This window comes from Dromaius novaehollandiae, chromosome 2, assembly GCF_036370855.1.
Source record: "Dromaius novaehollandiae isolate bDroNov1 chromosome 2, bDroNov1.hap1, whole genome shotgun sequence".
Classification (NCBI taxonomy): domain Eukaryota; kingdom Metazoa; phylum Chordata; class Aves; order Casuariiformes; family Dromaiidae; genus Dromaius; species Dromaius novaehollandiae.
Window position 1 is genome coordinate 103393077 of NC_088099.1, and position 19428 is coordinate 103412504.

General features: G+C 38.4%; 1 protein-coding gene across 6 annotated transcripts in view; it reads right to left on the minus strand.

Moving 5' to 3' along the window:
• The window catches only part of FARS2 (phenylalanyl-tRNA synthetase 2, mitochondrial), a 260985-nt gene that overhangs the window by 190589 nt on the left and 50968 nt on the right, over positions 1-19428 (minus strand). For all 6 annotated transcript variants that reach the window (XR_003261437.2, XM_026114905.2, XM_026114904.2 and 3 more), the window contains exons 3-4: positions 10887-11522; positions 674-833 (exon numbers count right to left, since the gene is read on the minus strand). Coding sequence is in view for 5 of the 6 variants with exons in the window: in XM_026114905.2 (XP_025970690.2) it covers positions 674-833; positions 10887-11504 (778 nt within the window). In the remaining variant the exon portion in view is untranslated. The remainder of the gene's footprint in view (positions 1-673; positions 834-10886; positions 11523-19428) is intronic.

Below are 19428 nucleotides of genomic sequence, written 5' to 3' on the forward strand. Positions count from 1 at the left end.
CAGGCTGTGTCCCTCTGGGGACAAGGGAGGCCCGTGGAGACAACGGAAAGGGGCATCCGTGCAGGCTTGTGCTGTGCTTGGAATTGCCTCTTGTCACAAGACCCACACCGATGTTACACATTACATCTACTCTAATACCTGTCTTCTGCCACATGTGAGCCTGTAGTTGGGTCTGGCATGTGTCCTCACCTGTATGCATGCCCACCATATTATCCTGACATACTGGACATCAAATCTCTTCACAAACGCCCAGCTCAACACAATGTGGTGTGCACCAGCATTCAGGAAAATCAAGAAGAGTGTGTATTGTCCGATGGGCTCTCCTCAGCAATTTAACAAAATTGTGCATATAATACAACAACAACAACAAAAATATAAATACAGATTACAGCTAGAAAGTCAATCAACAGCGAGTTACTCTGACATTAAAAGACACTTGAATGGAACTCTTTGACCAAACTTGTGACAAAAATGTAACAGTGAAGAATAACACTGAAGACTCCTACCACTACTATATCCTCATTAAAAGAAATATATATATGGCTTTTTCAGTATATCAGCTGTCAACATCACACCTAACCTTCTTATTTTTATTATGCAGCAATACCAGTCTCAAAGGACTGGATTCCTACCTACCCATCAGCAGTCCAGGCAAAAAGGTGCAAGAACCTACCATCACCAAAGATGTGGGTCATGAGCTTTGTGAGCACTTGCTTCAGATTGAACTCCACCAGCCTCACTGCCTCCATGGTGTGAGATTCTTGCTTGTGCACAGTGCGATGGCCTTGCTCAAACAACTGGAAATCTTCACCATCTTTAACATTGCAGAACAACTAGAACAGAAACACAAGAATACAAGTGTTTTGTATTCATGGCTTAAAATGGAAACAGCAAAGATCTCAAATGGAGTTTTATTGATTTAAGTAGAAATCTCACCTGCTAAGTCTGCAGCATGAAATACAAATGTAAAGACTGATTTTACACAAATTCGGTTCACTAAATAAAGAGATGAACCATTGAAAGAGCAGCAATATTCAATCAATAAGACTTGTTTTATTTCTGTACCATATCTTCAATAATATTGATTAGCTACAGAGAACTATTAATTTATAAAGGAAACAAATTTCTTTGGGGCAAATGTTTTTTGTTTTGTTTTTTTTTTTTTGAAATTCTGTTACTCTGAAAGCTATCATGCAGAACAAAATACGCTGTATAGCATATCTAAATTATATTCCAAACAGTGTAATATGCAATAGCATTAATCACTGCTTCAACATTTTTTAATATATAATATTTCCTAAAAGAAATTTTTAAGAAGTATTTTGTTAATTTTTACCTGCAATCAAATTAATTTTAACACAGAACCTGGTCCCCTAGAATGGGACTTTAAACTGCCTACATCTGATTCATCTGCAGTACAGTTTATTCCTGTAAGGGCTACCATTTTCCTAAGTTTCTGTAGACACATCACCTTTCTGTGTACATAAATTTTGCCTGTGTGAAGTTTAAGGGTTTGAGGTCTTGGTGTGTTTTTTTCAGATTAATTACAACGCACATGGTCAGGTGATCCACTGCGTTTGGGATGTGACAAACTTGCTGCACATGTAGCAGCTGCTCTTCATCACATCTGAGCAAGTGGAAGTTGTCCAATTTCTGGTACATCAGCATACATTTCTGTCCAGGGAATCCCAGACAGATATGTACCTGCAATTCCAATTCCTCTCAAAGAGGAACAAATAAACCACTCCTGTTAAGTTGTGTCCTTAGAGGTTCTGTCTTGCGGAGAGAGACAGACAGTTTTATACTATGAAGAGGACTCGTGCTGGAAATTCCTAGAACTATATACAAAACAACTCTACTAATTTTGGAGGGCACAGGGAGTTAATTGTGAAGGTGTCTCTACTGACCTTCTCTACCCCTCCTCCTCCACCTTGCGACATTCAACCAATCACAGACACAGGAAAATAAATGTTTTCAGATTTTCTTCATAAGAAGTCTCCTAAAATAACCAGCTCTTATTCAAGAGATGCCATGAACAGCGTGTAACCCTAATTCCTGGACACATAAAGAATTTGTTGTTTTGATTGCATTTTGACTTCTTTAGATCACAAAATGCTTTTAAAAATTCAGATGAACCTCTGGTAACCTACCAGTGCTGTTCACAATTAATTTAGACTAATTTATAGCACATTTCTCACAGACACAATGCTGTGCAGAAGGAGCCTGAGTTTGGGCAAACTAGCAGCAAAATGGACAGAGGGAATTAAAAAAAGAAAACACTAACTTGGCATTTTACACTTTGTATTACTAGTCAGAAGGGGATGTGGCTGGCAGATTGAGAAAACACACCCCAAGTTAATCTCCTTAGTGCACTTCAAAAAAAAACAAACAAAACAAAAATACTGAATAAAACAATTATTCATTAGTCTAACAAAAACACTGCTACTAATCAAAAGGCCACAGCTTGACGAAACCAGGTGTTACACTTTTAAACAACAGATTCTTTATTCAAGTGCTCATCTGAAGGAAAAACACCTTCTTCTAACCGGCACTTCCTGCACTGCTTGCAAGAGGCAGATGATACCCACCCTACTAACTAATTTACTGTCAGCAGCGCAGATCAGTCATCTCGCATTTGGTGTTGAAAGCCTGATTCGCAGCTAATCTCCTTAGACTCCCTCCAGAGGGAGAAAGGAGCTCCCTTACCCCGCAATTTGGAGTGGCTTAGCCAGGCTGCTGCTCTGAAATGCCCTCTACAGGTCCCCATTTCATTTCTATTGACTGAAGAGACCACCCTCTGTAAACCAAGAGTATCCTCCTGCTCACAGAGGTCTTTCCCTTTTGGACTAGAATACACTGTATTTATAAATTAGAAGATGTATTTTTCCCCATTTACCAATATTTCATGACATGAAACTCCTTTCTTCCTTTTCCGCTTTATTCCTCCTCCCCACCCTCAAGCTCAAAGCAGGGTGCTTACAACACTGGGAGGAACGCACTGTCTGGGCAGTGCCTTTACACAGCTTTTGCATAACTAAATGAGAGCACTTTTCATTACCACTGCACTATTCCTGAAATGTTGCTATTGCAATTACTTTCTGAAGCAAAAATCTATTTCAGTAGGTTCTATCAGATGTGACAGTAAAATACATAGGAGAAGCAGTAAAGTAAATACATCCAGTCACATGCTAGCCCCCTAATCTACCAGCGTGCTTATCCTCCCAAAGGAGCTGTATGCACCATCTCCTCCCGCGCGCCAGGCCCAGCACTTGGGCAGCCATGCAGCGAGCCACCGGGGAAGCAGCCCTGCATAAGCAGCAACCCAGGAGAAGGGGGGAAAGGGAGAGAAGGTAAAACAGCTAAGCTGCCTATCTTGCGGCACCAGGAGAGGGGCGGGCGCACGGGACAGCCCAGGACCAGGGGTTCCAGCTGTGCCAGGTCCCCCAGGCTGTGAAACCCTGGCCTTCGGGGAGTCACCGAAACGCAGGAAACAGTAACCAAATAGCCACCTTCCAGCCAGGCACGAAGTAACGCCGATTTTGGCATTCTTCATGGTTCTCTCAATTCCGGTACAACTGGGGACACAGTTACAGTGAGAAAAAAAGTGCCTTGCAGTTGTATTGTTTATTCCATTTTTTTCCCATTCACAAATATTACTATGCCAGTAGAAGCAGTTTTAAACTGATACACCGATTTAATCATTGTGATGACTGAATTGTGCTAAGTAGATGCCACTATAACCTTTCTATACACATAAAGCCAGGAAAGCCAATGTTTGAATCAAATGAAGAATGATCTGCATATTGCCTCATTATGCATTAGGAAAAAAAAATTAATAATTTCCAGGATTTATTGGCATATCTGACTGATGCTACATTACAAAGGAGAAGGGAATCAAAGTGATCTCACCATCTGGCATAACATTTACCAGTCACATTAGGACAGCTCCTAATAAGGATAAACTCAAATGTGGTAACCTATAGTAGCCAGGACAAATAAATGCTCCCTGAAAAGCACTTTGCTGTATTTCTTGGCCTGGCATGGATTGCAGGAGTCACATGTGTGACTTCAGCAAAGACCCTAACATCTTTAAAATCACTTGACACTTTTTTTTTTTTTTTTAAACTCGCATGACTTCATTATCCACACATTTAGGATTTCGATCAAGTTTAAGTTTTTCTCTACAGGATGCTGACATTTGTATTTAGTTTCAGATCAGAAGGATCTATATAAGAACTTATCTTTCGACAATGCAATTGTGTATTATTCCTGTCAGTCATGCATACTCCAGTATTAAAATAATGAATACATAATGTTGACATACTTATCTTCACAAAACAAACCAGCACTTAAAACTCGCTCCACAAGAGGATCTGCCCATGCCAACACTTAACATTGCCACACCTAATACATTTTGACTCACTAGCCTTGACAAATATCCCTATAAATAAACAAACAGCTGCACTCTAAATCCACTTACAAAGAGTAAAACCACTTCCACAACATTTTAAATGTTCTGTAACACTTAACTGATGGATTAGTAATAATGCTTATTTGAAGATGGCTCATCAAAAAGAAAACTTACTGCCAGTCCCAATCAGCTTCCAACACAATGAAACTTGCAAACCTGCACCCCAGTCCAAGCAGTTTCACATGCTAAAGAGCTATACAGGCCATCAGATGAATAGCAGAACGCTCTTTACTCTGTATCAATAAGCCTTTATTTTGGGAGAAAACGGCAAAAATCACTTAAGATAGCCACTTGCATGGTGGTCATCTGAATTTCTGGATCTTTCAGTTTTCAGACCTCCCATTTCTGTTTTGGATGTTTGTTTACATTTGTTTTTCTTTTTTAATCTAACCAAGTGTTTCTGCAAAAATTAAATCATCACCTTGTTTTAAGGAAAGATCATATAGATGTCTTTGGACAGCAAAGAAAAAGCAACACTAGTACATAGAATCAGTTGTAATGAGATACGTATGATGATTTCTGTTCATGTGGAAAAAGGAATTCCTTTATTTTTAAGCACCCTCGACTTCTAAATACACCAATAGACATATTTTGGTCTTTCTTTTCCTGCTTAATTTAAACATTGCATTGAACAGATTTAACTGATTTATTCTGAGATGCAAAGTTAGATTTTTTTAGCTGAATGAAAAACAGAGTTGAACATTTATTTTATATAAAGGCTTTGTAATAAAAGGTACACTAGTAGCTTCCAAACTTTTTGGACCATGGACCACTACAAAAAAATCTTGCAGACCATCTGATCCCCTTTGCTGTAAAATTTTCAAGTAAAGAGAACACAAATACAATGTGGCTCCTTGGAGGAGTGAAGCTCTTCTTTTTAGGGCACGGTTTACCCACCACAACTTGGAAAACGCTGATCTTGGCAAACCCAAGTTCCCAAGTTGGGCAGCCCACAGCATGAGGGAAGGCAGTTCTACCTGATTAGCCTTGCCTCTTATCCGGACCACTTAGACCAACTTCAGCCTGAGGAATAAACTCATGCCAGAACTTGAAGAATATTCTAGCAAAGTAGTGCTACTCTTCTTCTTAATATGGGGGATCTAGTTCAGATGTCCAGTTCCTGTAGGCCATGAGGAGGAGGACCAGCTCTCAGGTTGTTTGGGACCAGTGCTGTACTCGCAATCAACATCTCAAACTCCATCCTGAAGGCAACAGCACCTGAAGCTGGCATAACACACATCAGTGAGATACCCAGCTTGATGAGCAAATGGACACACATTGCACCACTTGCCATGCCTGGATGTGTATAAGATGTGGCTCCAGCAACTGTTGACATGCAGCGGTATCATCAAGCAACAGCACCAGCATAGATCCACTGTAAGGAGATGTCTGGGAGTTGTCCACCTTAAAGCAAAATTAGTTTCACCATTTCCACCAACAGCAGAAAGCTAACTGGATTCCTCTCTGCTACTATTATCTCAAAAAGCCAGGAAGTCCCAAATTTCCCCCCCAACTCACAAATGCTATGACACGGTAAGAGATAAGTGCCCTCAATGAAAGAGACTGCTACCCCAGACGATGACTCTCCATGGCAGTCTCATCTGGATAGAGCTTCACTGACTCATTCTCCCACAACCCTTAATGCCAGGGCTGAGGCACTGAGTAACACCAACCAAACCAGAAGAAACACAAAGAAAGAGGTGTTTACACAGGCTGATTTCAGTGCCTTGTATCACTCCCTCGAGAAGCCTCTCTTTATCCACAGGGTGTAGAGGGGTGAGAAGAGCAGCTTCCCTAGGCCAGTTAAGCCTTTATAAATACTTGTTTGTTGGTGTCCAGCTAAATGTTGCTGTTACAACCCTCAGTTACATCAGAAGATATCATATTTTTAATATATCAACGTTCTAGCACAGACTGTAAATCCTCCAAACCACTCTATGTAATTTGCTCATCCCTGGAACACTGTACGTTTATTCAAATTCTTTCACATGTGAAGAGAAAAAAAGTCTGGAGACACGAGGGAGCAGAAGCACAGCATGCAATGCTGCAGTAACATAGAAGATTTCATAGAAGCCAAACCTCCAGTCAGCGCTGGTCTTGCAAGTGAAAGCCCAGGAAAGCATGCACTGACACAAAGAAAAAAAAGAAGAAGAAGGAAAAAAAGAGTAGGTCAATCAGATGTTGATGTCTACCCCAAAGTATAGCAACAGGCAAATACCTGAGGAAGACAGAAGGTAACATATGTAAAACAGATAAAAAGGAACTTTTTTTTCCCCCAAGACATATAAAAAATACGGGCAAGGTGCACAAGTGTGAAAAGACCAGAAAAGGAGTACACATTTATGTGAGTAAGACAAACACCTACATTACCTAGGACGAGTGTCTTTACAACTCTAGATATAAATGCTATAAAACTATGATATGGAAACAGTTTTTTCACCCAGTGATATAGAACTGCAAAATTAGAAGCAATACATGGATGCCGACTATCCTTGTCTTGGAGGGGCAGTTCTCATTTTTAACTGAAAGATTTACATTTCTCCATTTTGTGCAAGCAAAAAAATTTCTTCCAAAAACATTTCAATGGAGATTAGTAACGTATCCCTACTACTACTTCTCAGCTTTCAGACGTTAGCATCAGCGTGCCTGGTAAGAGCATCATTTCCTCCATCTGAACAATCCGGTATTGGCCTCTATTAGAAGGAGGTTACTGGATTAGAGGAGCAATTCCTATGCCTTCATATCTATTCCCCTTAAAATTTATGTATAATTCAATACAGACTATAAAATACCTTATGAAGTATCCTTCCAACACGTAAACAACATTTGCTGTCAACTGAAAAACATTATGTGATTGCCATTGGGTTTATGTTGGCTCCCTCTGGTGGCTAAAATGCATAAAGTGTAAATTAGTGGTTGGTTGGTTGGGTTTTTTTTAAAACTGTAATAAATGAGGAACTGCACCCAAAGACCATAACATAGCAGAGAAATGATTTCTCTTACATACCATCCAGGAAAGTTTGCCAGTTCAAATCTGACTACAGCAGTAACAACACTGCCAATCCAAAGGCAAAAAAAAGAAAAAAAAAAAAAGTCTTCAACAATAGAAAGAAAAATCTATCTACCCTTTAGAGGGAAAAAAAGCATGCTGAAGGATGAGATTATAAAACTCATATCTTTTGGGAGTAATTTTTAAGGAGAATAAATTATTTTATGTCCAGAATTTTGAAGCAGATTTGGAAAACTAAATTTTATACTCATTCTACTAGTTCCTAACTCTTCTATATCTTACATTCATGTAATAATTTTGGAAAATATTTCTAAATATATTGAAAATGTGTTTGAATAGCTCTTCGAATGTTCTGTGGCATCAGTCCAAGATCATTTAAAGAAAAGTTTAAGAGAAATGTCAGAATGCATTATTCTTTCATTTAGCAATGAGCTGGTTTGGAAAATGAGTTTCTTTAGTATTTGAGTATTTGAACTTAACTCAAATAAAGCCGACAAAAAGCATCACGCAACTGCCTATCTTGAAATCATAATTACTCTTCTCTTGCAAAAGTAATCAATCATAATGAAAAATAGTACTACCCAAAGCAGCAATAGCTCACCAGTACCTCACAGACTAAAACGCAGTAAAACTGTCAAACAACTTCCTGTGATTTCTGCTTCCAGCTCATATTTCCAACATACTGATTTTTAACTTTGATACTAATAAACATTATGTCACAGTTTCCAGTTCTAAGCCAGCCTTGACTACAGAATTTAGTTATCTGTAAAGAAGAGATACTCTTCCACATCTCATCCTGTCCAAAATTCCCACTGAGGCGGAACTATCTTTTTTTCCGCTTCCAAACTGAGATTTCAAATTCCTATAAACTCAAGTTCTTATAAAACCATCGTGGAGTTTGGGGGGGGGGGGTTCCTTCTTTTCCAGTTTGGTGGTCACTTTCAGTGGAAAAAAATAAATTACATTATAAATGTAATAATTCATTAACATTTAGTAATTTTAAATGTGTAAGTCAAAAGAACAAAGTAAAGCAATGAACAGACTACAACATATAAAATGACCCTACTGGATATAAAATGAAATCTACCTAGCACCGTGTGGAAAAGCTTAGGACTACGAGTCAACAGTTTTTCCTTTAGTTTGTTAGCTTATCCTCAGTATTGTGCAAATATCCTCATGGCCACAGCTTGCAATGTGGTTATGAATGAAAAGTCTGAGATGAAGGCAACAGGCCTTGACATTCACACATTTCTGTTCAGTGGGTTATAACTTAAACATGAGTATAAATAAATGAATATAAAAATATTTTTCTCGTATAGTATTACTTCCATTTAATCTTTTTTAACTCAGACAGTTCCTTCTAGAATTATTTACATTTGGGGGTTATTTCAAACAATCAACCAGAATACAAAACACAGAAACAGTCTCCAGTAAAACTGCAGAATTACACACACAATTTTTTCACAAGGCTCTTGGATGACGCTTGTAAATTTTTGCATATGGCAAGACTTTATCAGGATTCAACCTTCGATTGAAGCAAAAATGGGTAGCTTTAGATCATTCTCACACCTAGAACTTATGCATGCTCCCCAATAAACAAACTTCACACACTGGGCACCATGCCACTATCATCTGTTCATCAGTACAGAGTCTTCGGGATTTTTCAGAGACAAGACAGTACACATTCGCCACTTCATTTAGCACATAGCTAACTTCAAATTCATCAGATATTGACATTCTCAATTGTTCTCTTGAAAAAAAAAGAAAAGAGAAAAATAAACAAACAACCTATAATGCAATGAATCAGATTGTATATCAGCATATTTTTAGCTGGTAGGTATCAGTGAAATTTTCTGTAAGATTCTTCCCATTTATTACAACCCTCTTATTACACTTCCTTTGTTTCATTTGTACACAAGAAAGAAATATTCTGACAATGGGGACAAAAATTTTAAGGGACATATTCTTTAATAATTATTTCAATAATCAGATCAATGACTTCCAGGTTCTCAGAAGTTCCAGCCTATAATAGGGTAGCTATTCTGATTTTGTGGCAGATAGGGTACCCTCTTTACATCTAGATGCCTGAATCTCTGCTCAGATGAGAAATCTGGCATGAACTTAAAATGTTACAAAATGGCATTTTCATAATGTAGTACCATTTTATTCTTGAATATTATAATCATATTATAGCCAGATTATAAAACAGGTTATAATCATGAACAGGCATATGGAAAAGAAAAGCTAACAAATAAGATGCAATAAATCTGCAAGATTTTCATTTCTCTGTTACCAAAGAAGTGGTTGTAAACGTCATTTGATACCATACAGTTTGCAGGACATCTTCACAAGCAGATACATTTTCAGAAGTGGACAAGGAAGTGGTAGTGTGGTGAGAAAATGCCCACGTACATGGCATGAACCTTTCCCACCAGTGAGAAAAACAGTGCACTACATTTTCCCCACTTCTCCCTCAAGCACCAGGCTTCCCTGCCAAGCTCCTGTCACCCACTTGCAACCACATTAAGAATGGTCTGCATCTAAGTATTATTAGTATAGGCTCATTTTAGTTATATAAATGTGAATTTGGCAGTATTGCTACAAGCATACACAAATTATACCAATCAATTACTATTTGGAAAACAATCTGGCCTATATTTACAGGCAATCAGTGATACAGCAGAATATTTAACAACACCCGAGCATCTGCAGTGCACACAAGTTGTGCCAAAAAAATATATAAACTCAGGAGTCTTGGACATCTACCTAGAGCTCTTTAGCTGATGTCTCTGTTCTCAGCCGAGTTTACTGCATGTGTATTACACATCCATAACTATCAGCTGCAGCAAATCTCCCCTTCAACACAGGTTGAGAATGAAATGAAGTATGGGACAATTCATTAAAAAAAAAAAAAAAAAACACTCATTTACACAAGTTTGGAGCTATTAAAAGAAGATAGATGACGGAATAAAAGTTGTACTCTCGATTGTAGCTGCAACAACTCTTATCCATGAGTCCTTCAAGTGTTAACATGACAAAGTTTTATGGTAAGATTACCTCACTGGAAGGGACTTCTGACAGAATTAGAATTGAATTATGCAAATAATCAGCTGTGCCAGCTGTTTCCTTTCAGATACTGTTTTATTTTGCTAGCTTTCAAGACTATTGTCCATTTTCCACATTTTCCTGGGAACATTTTTAGTTTTTTCAAATTCAACATTTTTCCTCTGTATTTTTCTCAAATTAAAAGTATTCTTACATGACCACTCACTGGACTTTTATCGATGTACTGCGTATCATCTGTGTGACTATAACTTGTTTAAGTCATGCACTTTACTCAGAGCAAATACAAGATCATGCAACTTACCCAGAATCTCTTTCATCCCAACCATAGAGAGTTCCTACCTCGTGACAGGAGAAGAGCCGAACTCCTTCCATCTGATGAAAGACTGGGTAGTGGGTGTTGTCAATTGTATCACGGCGGTAGACATCTCCCACAGCCAGAAAGGCGTCTAAGCCAGAGTGTATCAAGTCCCACTGATGAGCTGATGTGTGTGCTCTTAGCATGTGATCACGATTCAAGTAATAGTTGTCCTCTTTCTTTCTGCTGGCATGGTCTTGTGGGATAAGCAAGCTATCAAAATTCTGCTGTACTGTAACCACTGGAGAAAGACCATCATAGACAGAAAACAGTGGAGTTCCAAAGCGTCCTGTGTATTGCTTATAAAAGTGGTCCTTCACTTGCTCCTTAATTAGCCACAAGGGATGATGCTTTTTGTTGTGTAAGTTCTTCCCCACCTTGGAGAGAATCTTCTCTGTGACATTACTGTAGTTATCTCGAGGATAAGCTTTACCAAACAGTTCTATAGCATTTGAGGATGGTGTGTTGGTAGCAAAATCAGAAGGTACGGACCTGGACGAAGAATGCCTTGAACAGGTGGGAGTTCCTCTTACCTTTACTTCCCGTGATAAAGCTGTTTTAGAATACTTAGCTACTCTCATGAATTTCCATAGCATTGCCATTGCAAGCTCTCTCAGGATCTAGAGAAAGAAAAAAATTAAAAGTTATGATCTTCAATCTTGCTGGAAGAATTGCAAGCATCTCATGAATAAGTGAAATCCAAATATCTGTTTGATGAACAAGACAGAGTACTAGTTATAAATCACTTATTTTGGCTGGGAGTGGAGGGGAAAGAATGCTTGCGATAAAATTTCAGCTAGGTTATCTTGCTCATTTACAAATCTTCTGCATCACGGCATTAGTATTAATGATGCTAGACCTAGTCTTAATCCCATTGCAGATACTACAACTCTTTACAGCCCAGGAAACATCTCTGAAATAGTCTTTTTCATTCAGTTAAAATATGAGGCAATAAGAGAACAGTACGTACAAGAAACTCAGAGATTTAACAATGCCCTTCCTCAGTCAGAGACTTGCTTATAATAAAGTCCTAGGAATTAATATATTGTTGCATTTTTGTTTCCTCACCATTAAAGAGCCTACAGAAGGAATTCTGGTAACCTCACAGCTTACAGAATGCCTGCGGCACACACTGTGCATCCACCGCTATCTCTTACCTAATGTCAAACAAAACCAGTCCAACCTTTCAAACAATTATGACACCATGTAAAAGCAGATGGCCAAACCACAAGGCGTATATTTATATACAAACCAACATACCGAGTTCACATATGAGCACTGCATGAGATTCTCAGTGAAGATTCCATGAAATAAGAACCGATGTTAACATTTGGGGGTGAGCATGAAAACCTTCTGAGAACACCTATTAGCTCCACTGCTTATACCATTGTGCAGTGGGGAGGCTTTACAATTTTCAGAAAGGTAAATGAAGGGGTAAGATTCTGCAGAATGTCTCAACTGAACAACACGTTTTCTATCAAAAAGCCATCTTTATACATCCATCCTGTTTAGAAACAGATTCTCTTTGTGCCTCAAGCATACATAGCTGCATTACTGTGTAGTGTTTGAAGAGGTAATTTTGAAAATAAGGAGATTTGAGGCTTATGAAGCCTTCGGTCGCAAATTGTGTGAGCCCATTCTGAGAAGTAAAGCCACTTGAAAACATATATGAGGGCTTCAAAAATGTTAACACAGGTTCCAGTAAAATAATTCAGCATCACAGATTACTTATGATGGAATAGGAAAACAGAGGCATTAAAAGTTAAGTGACTTGGGTATAGGGATCCACTCCCAATGAATTAGTTCGTATTTCTCTAAGAATTCTAGAAAAGAAATCCTCAAGAAATCCAGGGCCTCAGGTTTCCCGAGTGAAATAACTTCATGTGAAAGTATTCTTAAAGAAATGAGGAAAGAAAGGAGATAAGCAATAAATAAACTACTATCTTCAAGAGATAGCCTTCTAACTTTAAAATTAGATAACAGTATCTGGCTAGCTTTCCAAGGAAACGTAACAGAAACGTGTTAAATGTGAAGAAACAACAAGCAAAGATTATTTTTCACACTCTTGGGCTCTAAACATACATATGAGCCCCCAAAAATCAGATCTGTAAAAGATAACAGGTATGTTCATATTTGGTTTCCTCTCCTCTTACTCTTGAAAATTCTCTAGAGATTTATTTTCTGAAGTAATTGTATGTCAATAACTCAAAGACAAGTTGGGTGGTAAGAAATTGAATTCAGCAGAGTAAGATTACTAAATATTTGGTCTAAAAGCAAAAAGCTGTATAGAGGAAGAACACTCGCCCCTTGGACTCTTTGGTCCAAGATCTCAAGAAAAAGAACAGCTACAATTTTCATCTATTTTGGAAACTTTTAAGCTCAAGTTTTTTGAATTTGCAAAATTATTTCACAAAATTAGCTCTTGGCTATTTCAGTTACGGTTTTTCCATAAATGAATTCACACATAGACATAACACAAAAGCCTCTGCCATAGACGAAACCAGGGACAGCCTTACATTTTGAAAAGAGAGGATCCTCTTTCCCCAAACATACGTTCTCCTTCATAAAAAGTGAGTTCTCATTTTCAGACAGCTGCTTGAAATAACCAGTTCTAGTCAGATAATGAATTCAGCTTCCCTTAAGTAAATATCACCATCTGTCCATACATGTATTTTTCTAAAACACTCGACTCAAAACTTACACATAACCACAGTGTAAGAAAAACTCTCATGATTTCATCACAAGTCTCGTGATGTTTGCTGCTTTTCTGAACACTAGTCCTCTGATCAGATGACCATATGAGAAGTTTAGCTTCCACATAAACAGTTCATCTCATCACTACAGCTCTATGAAAAAAAAATAAAACATGAACCACAAGTGTTAGAAAAAATAAGAGGGTTTTTTTTTTTTTGTTTTTTTTTTTTTTTTTTTTTTTTAAGTCTCAGGATTTTTAAGGCAGACTCTTTTTAATATATGCATCCTTAAGGGCCTACCTGATGAATTTTCAATACCTGTAATGAGGAACACTGGTATGGGTCTCAGAATCCTGGAATGCTAATTTTTCAGACCACGCGATATATACTCTTCACAAACTTGAATGGAAAAAATTTGATGAAATTATATAAGCAGTCTCATCCTAGCATGATGCTTTTGCTTTAAAGAGTTAATTACCTTAACACCTGCACAAATACCCAGTGCCTATTATTCTGATCTGATGTCTGAGTACTGCAAATAATAGCAAGCAAGCAATAAAGGAATCACTGACATAATATCACATGAGGCTGCTAGAAACATTGAAGTCCTTCATCAACACCTTCTTCTGCTCCCTTTTCCCACCACAGAAGCATGCATGCTAGTTCCAGGATCAATACAGAAAAATAGTACTGGACTTGGTTCAACTCAACTGGTGATAAACCTCATACAGCCAAAAGAAAAAACAAAGACAGAGAAGGAAGGAAAAAAATGTGTTTAGGCTCTCTGCACCATACAACAAAAACCTCAAATCAAAGAAATATTCAATAGCATGGAAAGCAACACTGGAGAACAAATAAAACTCTTTACCTTTTTGCTAAAAATACATAGTTGATGCTAAAGATACACTAATTAATTACACTCACTTGTAATCAATAGACAATTATTTCTAGTAGACTACTAGCTAAAGGCCTGAAAAAGCACAGATTAATGTCCCAATTTCTTTTTTCATTTTCATTATGCTTATCATATGGCGGTAACACAGAACTAATTTCTGTGCACACTGACAAAACCCGATTTCCACAGCAAAGACTGTTAGTCAGCTAATAACAACAGCAAGCTAAACAAAAGCAGTCCTGTCACTGAAAACAAATAAATAAATGCGAAATAAACATTGAACAACCATTACTGCCATCTATGATCGAGAGATTGCAAAGTACTCCACAAGCATTACCGAGAGGTTACACGTTCTGGGCTTGATAGCTGAGAGCTGACATGGCTTTGTGGAAGCAGGATGCCCTACTGGCAGCTCCCAGGGGCACTTCTTCAAGCACTGTAGAAGGACACGCACCAACCAAGCTTGTGATCTCCTGTTACATAGCTCCTCACCTTGCCTCTACCACCTCCATGTTCCTGGGTGCCTGATCAGCTCTTCTGTCTAGCATATGAGGACAGAGGTCATGGCTACGGGCTGGTCCCTGTATCTCATTCTCCATACTGAGATGTCAAACACAGCTACTGAAACCAGTGTCTTTGATAAGGTTGACCTTGTATGTTATGTTTTGACAAAGCATTTGATTGCACACCTGCACATGGGTGTGAGCTTTTGCCCAGCTGCAAAGCAGAGCAAAGGACGGGAGGTAGAACCTGCACTAGCCAGGGACGAGGGCATCCAAGGAGCCCTGCAAGCACTGTGGATAGACCAGGCACCAATATGACTGTGCTTGGCCAAAGCTGGTCCTCTACCACATATCCTGTACCATTTTGGCAGCAGCAGCAGTTGACTGACAAGTTGGCAAGGGTCCTTCATCCCTCAAAAAAACCCAACCATTCCTGTGCAGGAACAAAGTAGACTTTGCAGAGCAGAAGCACACCACAGGGAAATGGCAGAACGGCATACCACAACTGTGATCATGGAGTGAACCCAAAGGCAGTTTGGTGGGATAAGGGATCATATTGCTGTATTGTTAAGGCATGTCTTTCATGTCTAAACCCAGGTTTCCACATCATAGTAAAGCAAGGATTAAGGCAGCAGCATCACAGACGCAATGGTATTTGTCACAAGTCCTCTCTACTCCACTGAGACAGTTTTAGAAGAGAATCGGCGTCAGCAAAACTCTTCCCTATGCTTGCCTTCGAAAAAGGAGGAAAAAAAAAAAAGAGACGCGCAAGAAAAATAAATAGGCCTGTGCACCAGTAGTGTTTTATTTACCCATCTCTCTTGAAAGAAAAGAGAAAAACAGAGAACACTTGTTTGAGCAGAGTAGAGCTAACCAATGAACCAAATGGGTCTGGTTTCAGGGCCACCTGCTAGGTATTTATAGCTGTGAACAAAGGGCATCCTAAGCTCTTATTGATTGCTTTCTCTGCATGCCCTGTGTTTTTTACTGCTTATGGATGCAGAAATACAGATGGGCTGCTACATACATAAACTGAAGTACATGAAAGGTTTATAACCAAAATTCTATGAAGATAAGAGTCTGTCTCCTATCCAAGAATAGCTAATTAATGCAAGATTCTGAAGTGCCATGGAAAACATTAGAAAAGTTGGGCTGCCACCATTTTGTGATGTGACAGTTTTTATCTACCGTATGTGTGGGAGGGGAGTTCAACCAACATAGCATATGTTAAAACAAAAATTATAAACATATGCTAGGCTGCTAAAATTGGACATTTACCAGTCTGCTTAGCAATTCAGCTAAGCATTGAATTTTAGTTTTGAAAACTATGTCGGCATACAAGCAGCAAATATCATTGTATTGCCATGACCGTATCTACATTTCATGGGATATCACAAAAGTTATTTCACGTGCAATAACAACAAGCAGCTGAGATTTTTTTCAAACTCCTTTTAAAATGCAGGTATCTTGTTGCACATCAGAACAGGCTTTCACTCTTATTGAGAGTGTTGAATTTATATCATACACAAAGACCTCCGAAGTAGCCCTACAGTCAATTTAGAATTAATCCATCTTGGAATCAGACCTTTGAGGTGCCGATAATTTTCGGAGGTCATTGATGATAGCTAAGCACCTGATGGAACGAAACATGGCATACAATACATAGTACCAGGCAGAAGGCAAGATAGTGTGGCCTGAGAGTATTTGTCTCTTAATTTTTTCACATACATAAGTGCTCATCTACTTAATAATCCATCAGCAAGATGTAAGAAACATACAGGATAACAACTTTTTTTTCTTTTTTTTTTCCCCTCTCTTAACTGAAGCAAAAACGTGTCATAGGCTGGCCTGCTGTCTGCTCTCTAATAGAGAGACATTAATCACAATAATGCCTTTGGCAACATTTTGAGGCCTGCAATATTGAAAGAGAAAATAGAAAATGTTCTCTGGGATAAGTCATGATCATGTTGTCTCATAGGTTACATGTAAAACCTTCTTAAATAAGAAACAAAAGGTAATAACAATGACCTATCTTTTTCACTGATCCAAAAGATGCCTATCTTAACAAATGCCAGTATTTCGTGCCCTGCTCTGCATGCATGGGCACCTGAAGGCATGCACAGAAAACGTGGTCCATACTTTTGAAGCATACCTTCAACCACCTTCACTGTCCCTTTTGAAGCATACCTTCAACCACCTTCACTGTCCCTTAGGACAGCAGCACAGGCTGAGACAGTCATTGTGGGAAGCGTATCTTTGGAGAGGGGAACACACTTCTGCAAAGACCACTGAGCAAGCACCAGTTTTAAAATATTTTGAATCATCATCCTGAGTACACTCACCATTCAGTTTCAGGTTAGATGTTGCAAATGATGATAAATGTCATCTTCATATCACACTCCAACAAGTTTCAGTACCTCATGCTAACCACCAAAAGCCACTACAGAACTTTAAATTTCCCCTGACACAAAATCCCAGTCACAGATTGTTCTGGTTCATCCATAAGTTCCACACTTATTAAAATTATAGTATTTCTCAACAGATATATTTCAAGACAGGTAAAATTCATTTCGCTGATCAGAACACCTGTAAATTGTGCTGCCTAGCAGTGATAAGACTGTTTCAAAGTTGACATAATGAGGTTTCAAGACGTTCTTTAATGGATTTAGCTTAAGCAGTTGAGAAATGGAGTACCTTTACATTAGGATTTGTGATCATCAAGGTAACCAGGTACACTAAATTGCTGCATTTTTCAAGGAGTATAGCGTTTTTTAAAAAGGGAAAAGTATGCAGCACAGCTGGCATTAGAAGTTAAAGACCTAAGGCATGCAAATTCAGACTGATGGTTCTAGAAGATGAGTAGAAGGACACCAAACCCTACAACATGCAAAATTCAGAATTTTAAGGTGAGCAGTCCAACCATATCATTTCTAGCTGAACAGACAGGAGCACAAGGTCAGAAGAAAGAAAATATCAACACGAAAAATGGTTTGATGTATATACACATGACAACAAGCTAAATTAAGGAAAATCATACCTGCTCAGAAACAGTATAAAATTTTCATTTATACCTTATTTTTTTCTTTTTCATAAACTAACCTAGAGTGGCTCTTTACTGGAGAAATGTCAATTAAGCCATTTGGGGGGAACTTTCAAGAGTGTGCCATGACTAAGGCACACAAATCCTACTGAAAGTTAAGCAGATGTGGCTTGTGCTTCTGCTGATATACCTGTGCTCTTCCTCCCCTCCACAATGAGACAAAAATGGTCAATTTAATATTTTAAGGGTAAATCCTCATTACACAAACATGTTTTCAGCACACTACATTACAAATCACAGACTGCAAAAAGGCAATGCAGAATTCATTCTCAAGTGCATCTCCTACTATTAAGCACATCCATTTTTTCAAGAGATGCAATATGAAAAGCACTACCTTCATTTGCTGAAGGAATATTCTCTTTACGATATCTTGAAAATGTCACCAGCTAGCTTTTTTCCTAGGAGAAATATTATAAATAATTGTCAGATCAGAGGGACAAAGACTTCCAAATAACTACAAATCATCACTCAAATACCAATTACCAATCTCTGTTCTGTCTTCTTTTTTCTCTAACATCTGCAACTTGATTCTGTATGCTTGTATCAAAAAGTTTACTCCTAAGGGCTTTTATTTAAGTAAAAATCTGCTTAGAAATTCAATATTAGCAGTATTTATGTATATTGGTGTATTTTCTTAGTTCTCACTGATTAACTACACCATTTGTATATAAAAAAATCAAAAAGAGCTCAATTCTGTCTTAACAGGAGAAGGGAATAAGAATTTTTTTACATCAGTTATTAAATACCAAGAATGAGATGAGTGCAGACTTGATAACAGTGCAAAGGCTAGGAAAGTAAGAATAAGTAATTAGTTATAAGTAGTAATGATTGCCATCGTAGTAATCCAAAACACTACATTAAGCAATAGCAACTCTACAGCATGGGGGATGATTAACGTAGTACACACTGCACTGTTAGACAGCAGAACCTCCTTCCTGAACTTCAAAACTGCTTCTCATTACAGTAAGTCACCTACATGCGCGCTGTCATGTTTCAGTGATGTCTATAGGCTGAAGACCTCACATTGCTATATAGTGCAAAAAAGCACAAAGTGATAGGTATATGCTTTATCTTTACCATTTAAGGCAGAACAGGTTAACCACAGTCATCAGAAGAGCTGGATCCTCCCAGTGGGCCAACCATTCATTTCCAAACCCTGCCTTTCTACTTATTCCTTTAGGAAAGTAGCAATTTCCTCTCTGGAGGAGAGGTGCACCTCCCTGGCAATGGCAGCAGCGGCCCAGCCCTCTGAAGCAGCCTGTGGTAGACAAAGAAGATACCCTTCAACTCACAAGGTACCATTCAGTGATCAAATATGGATTCCCAGCCTGCTCA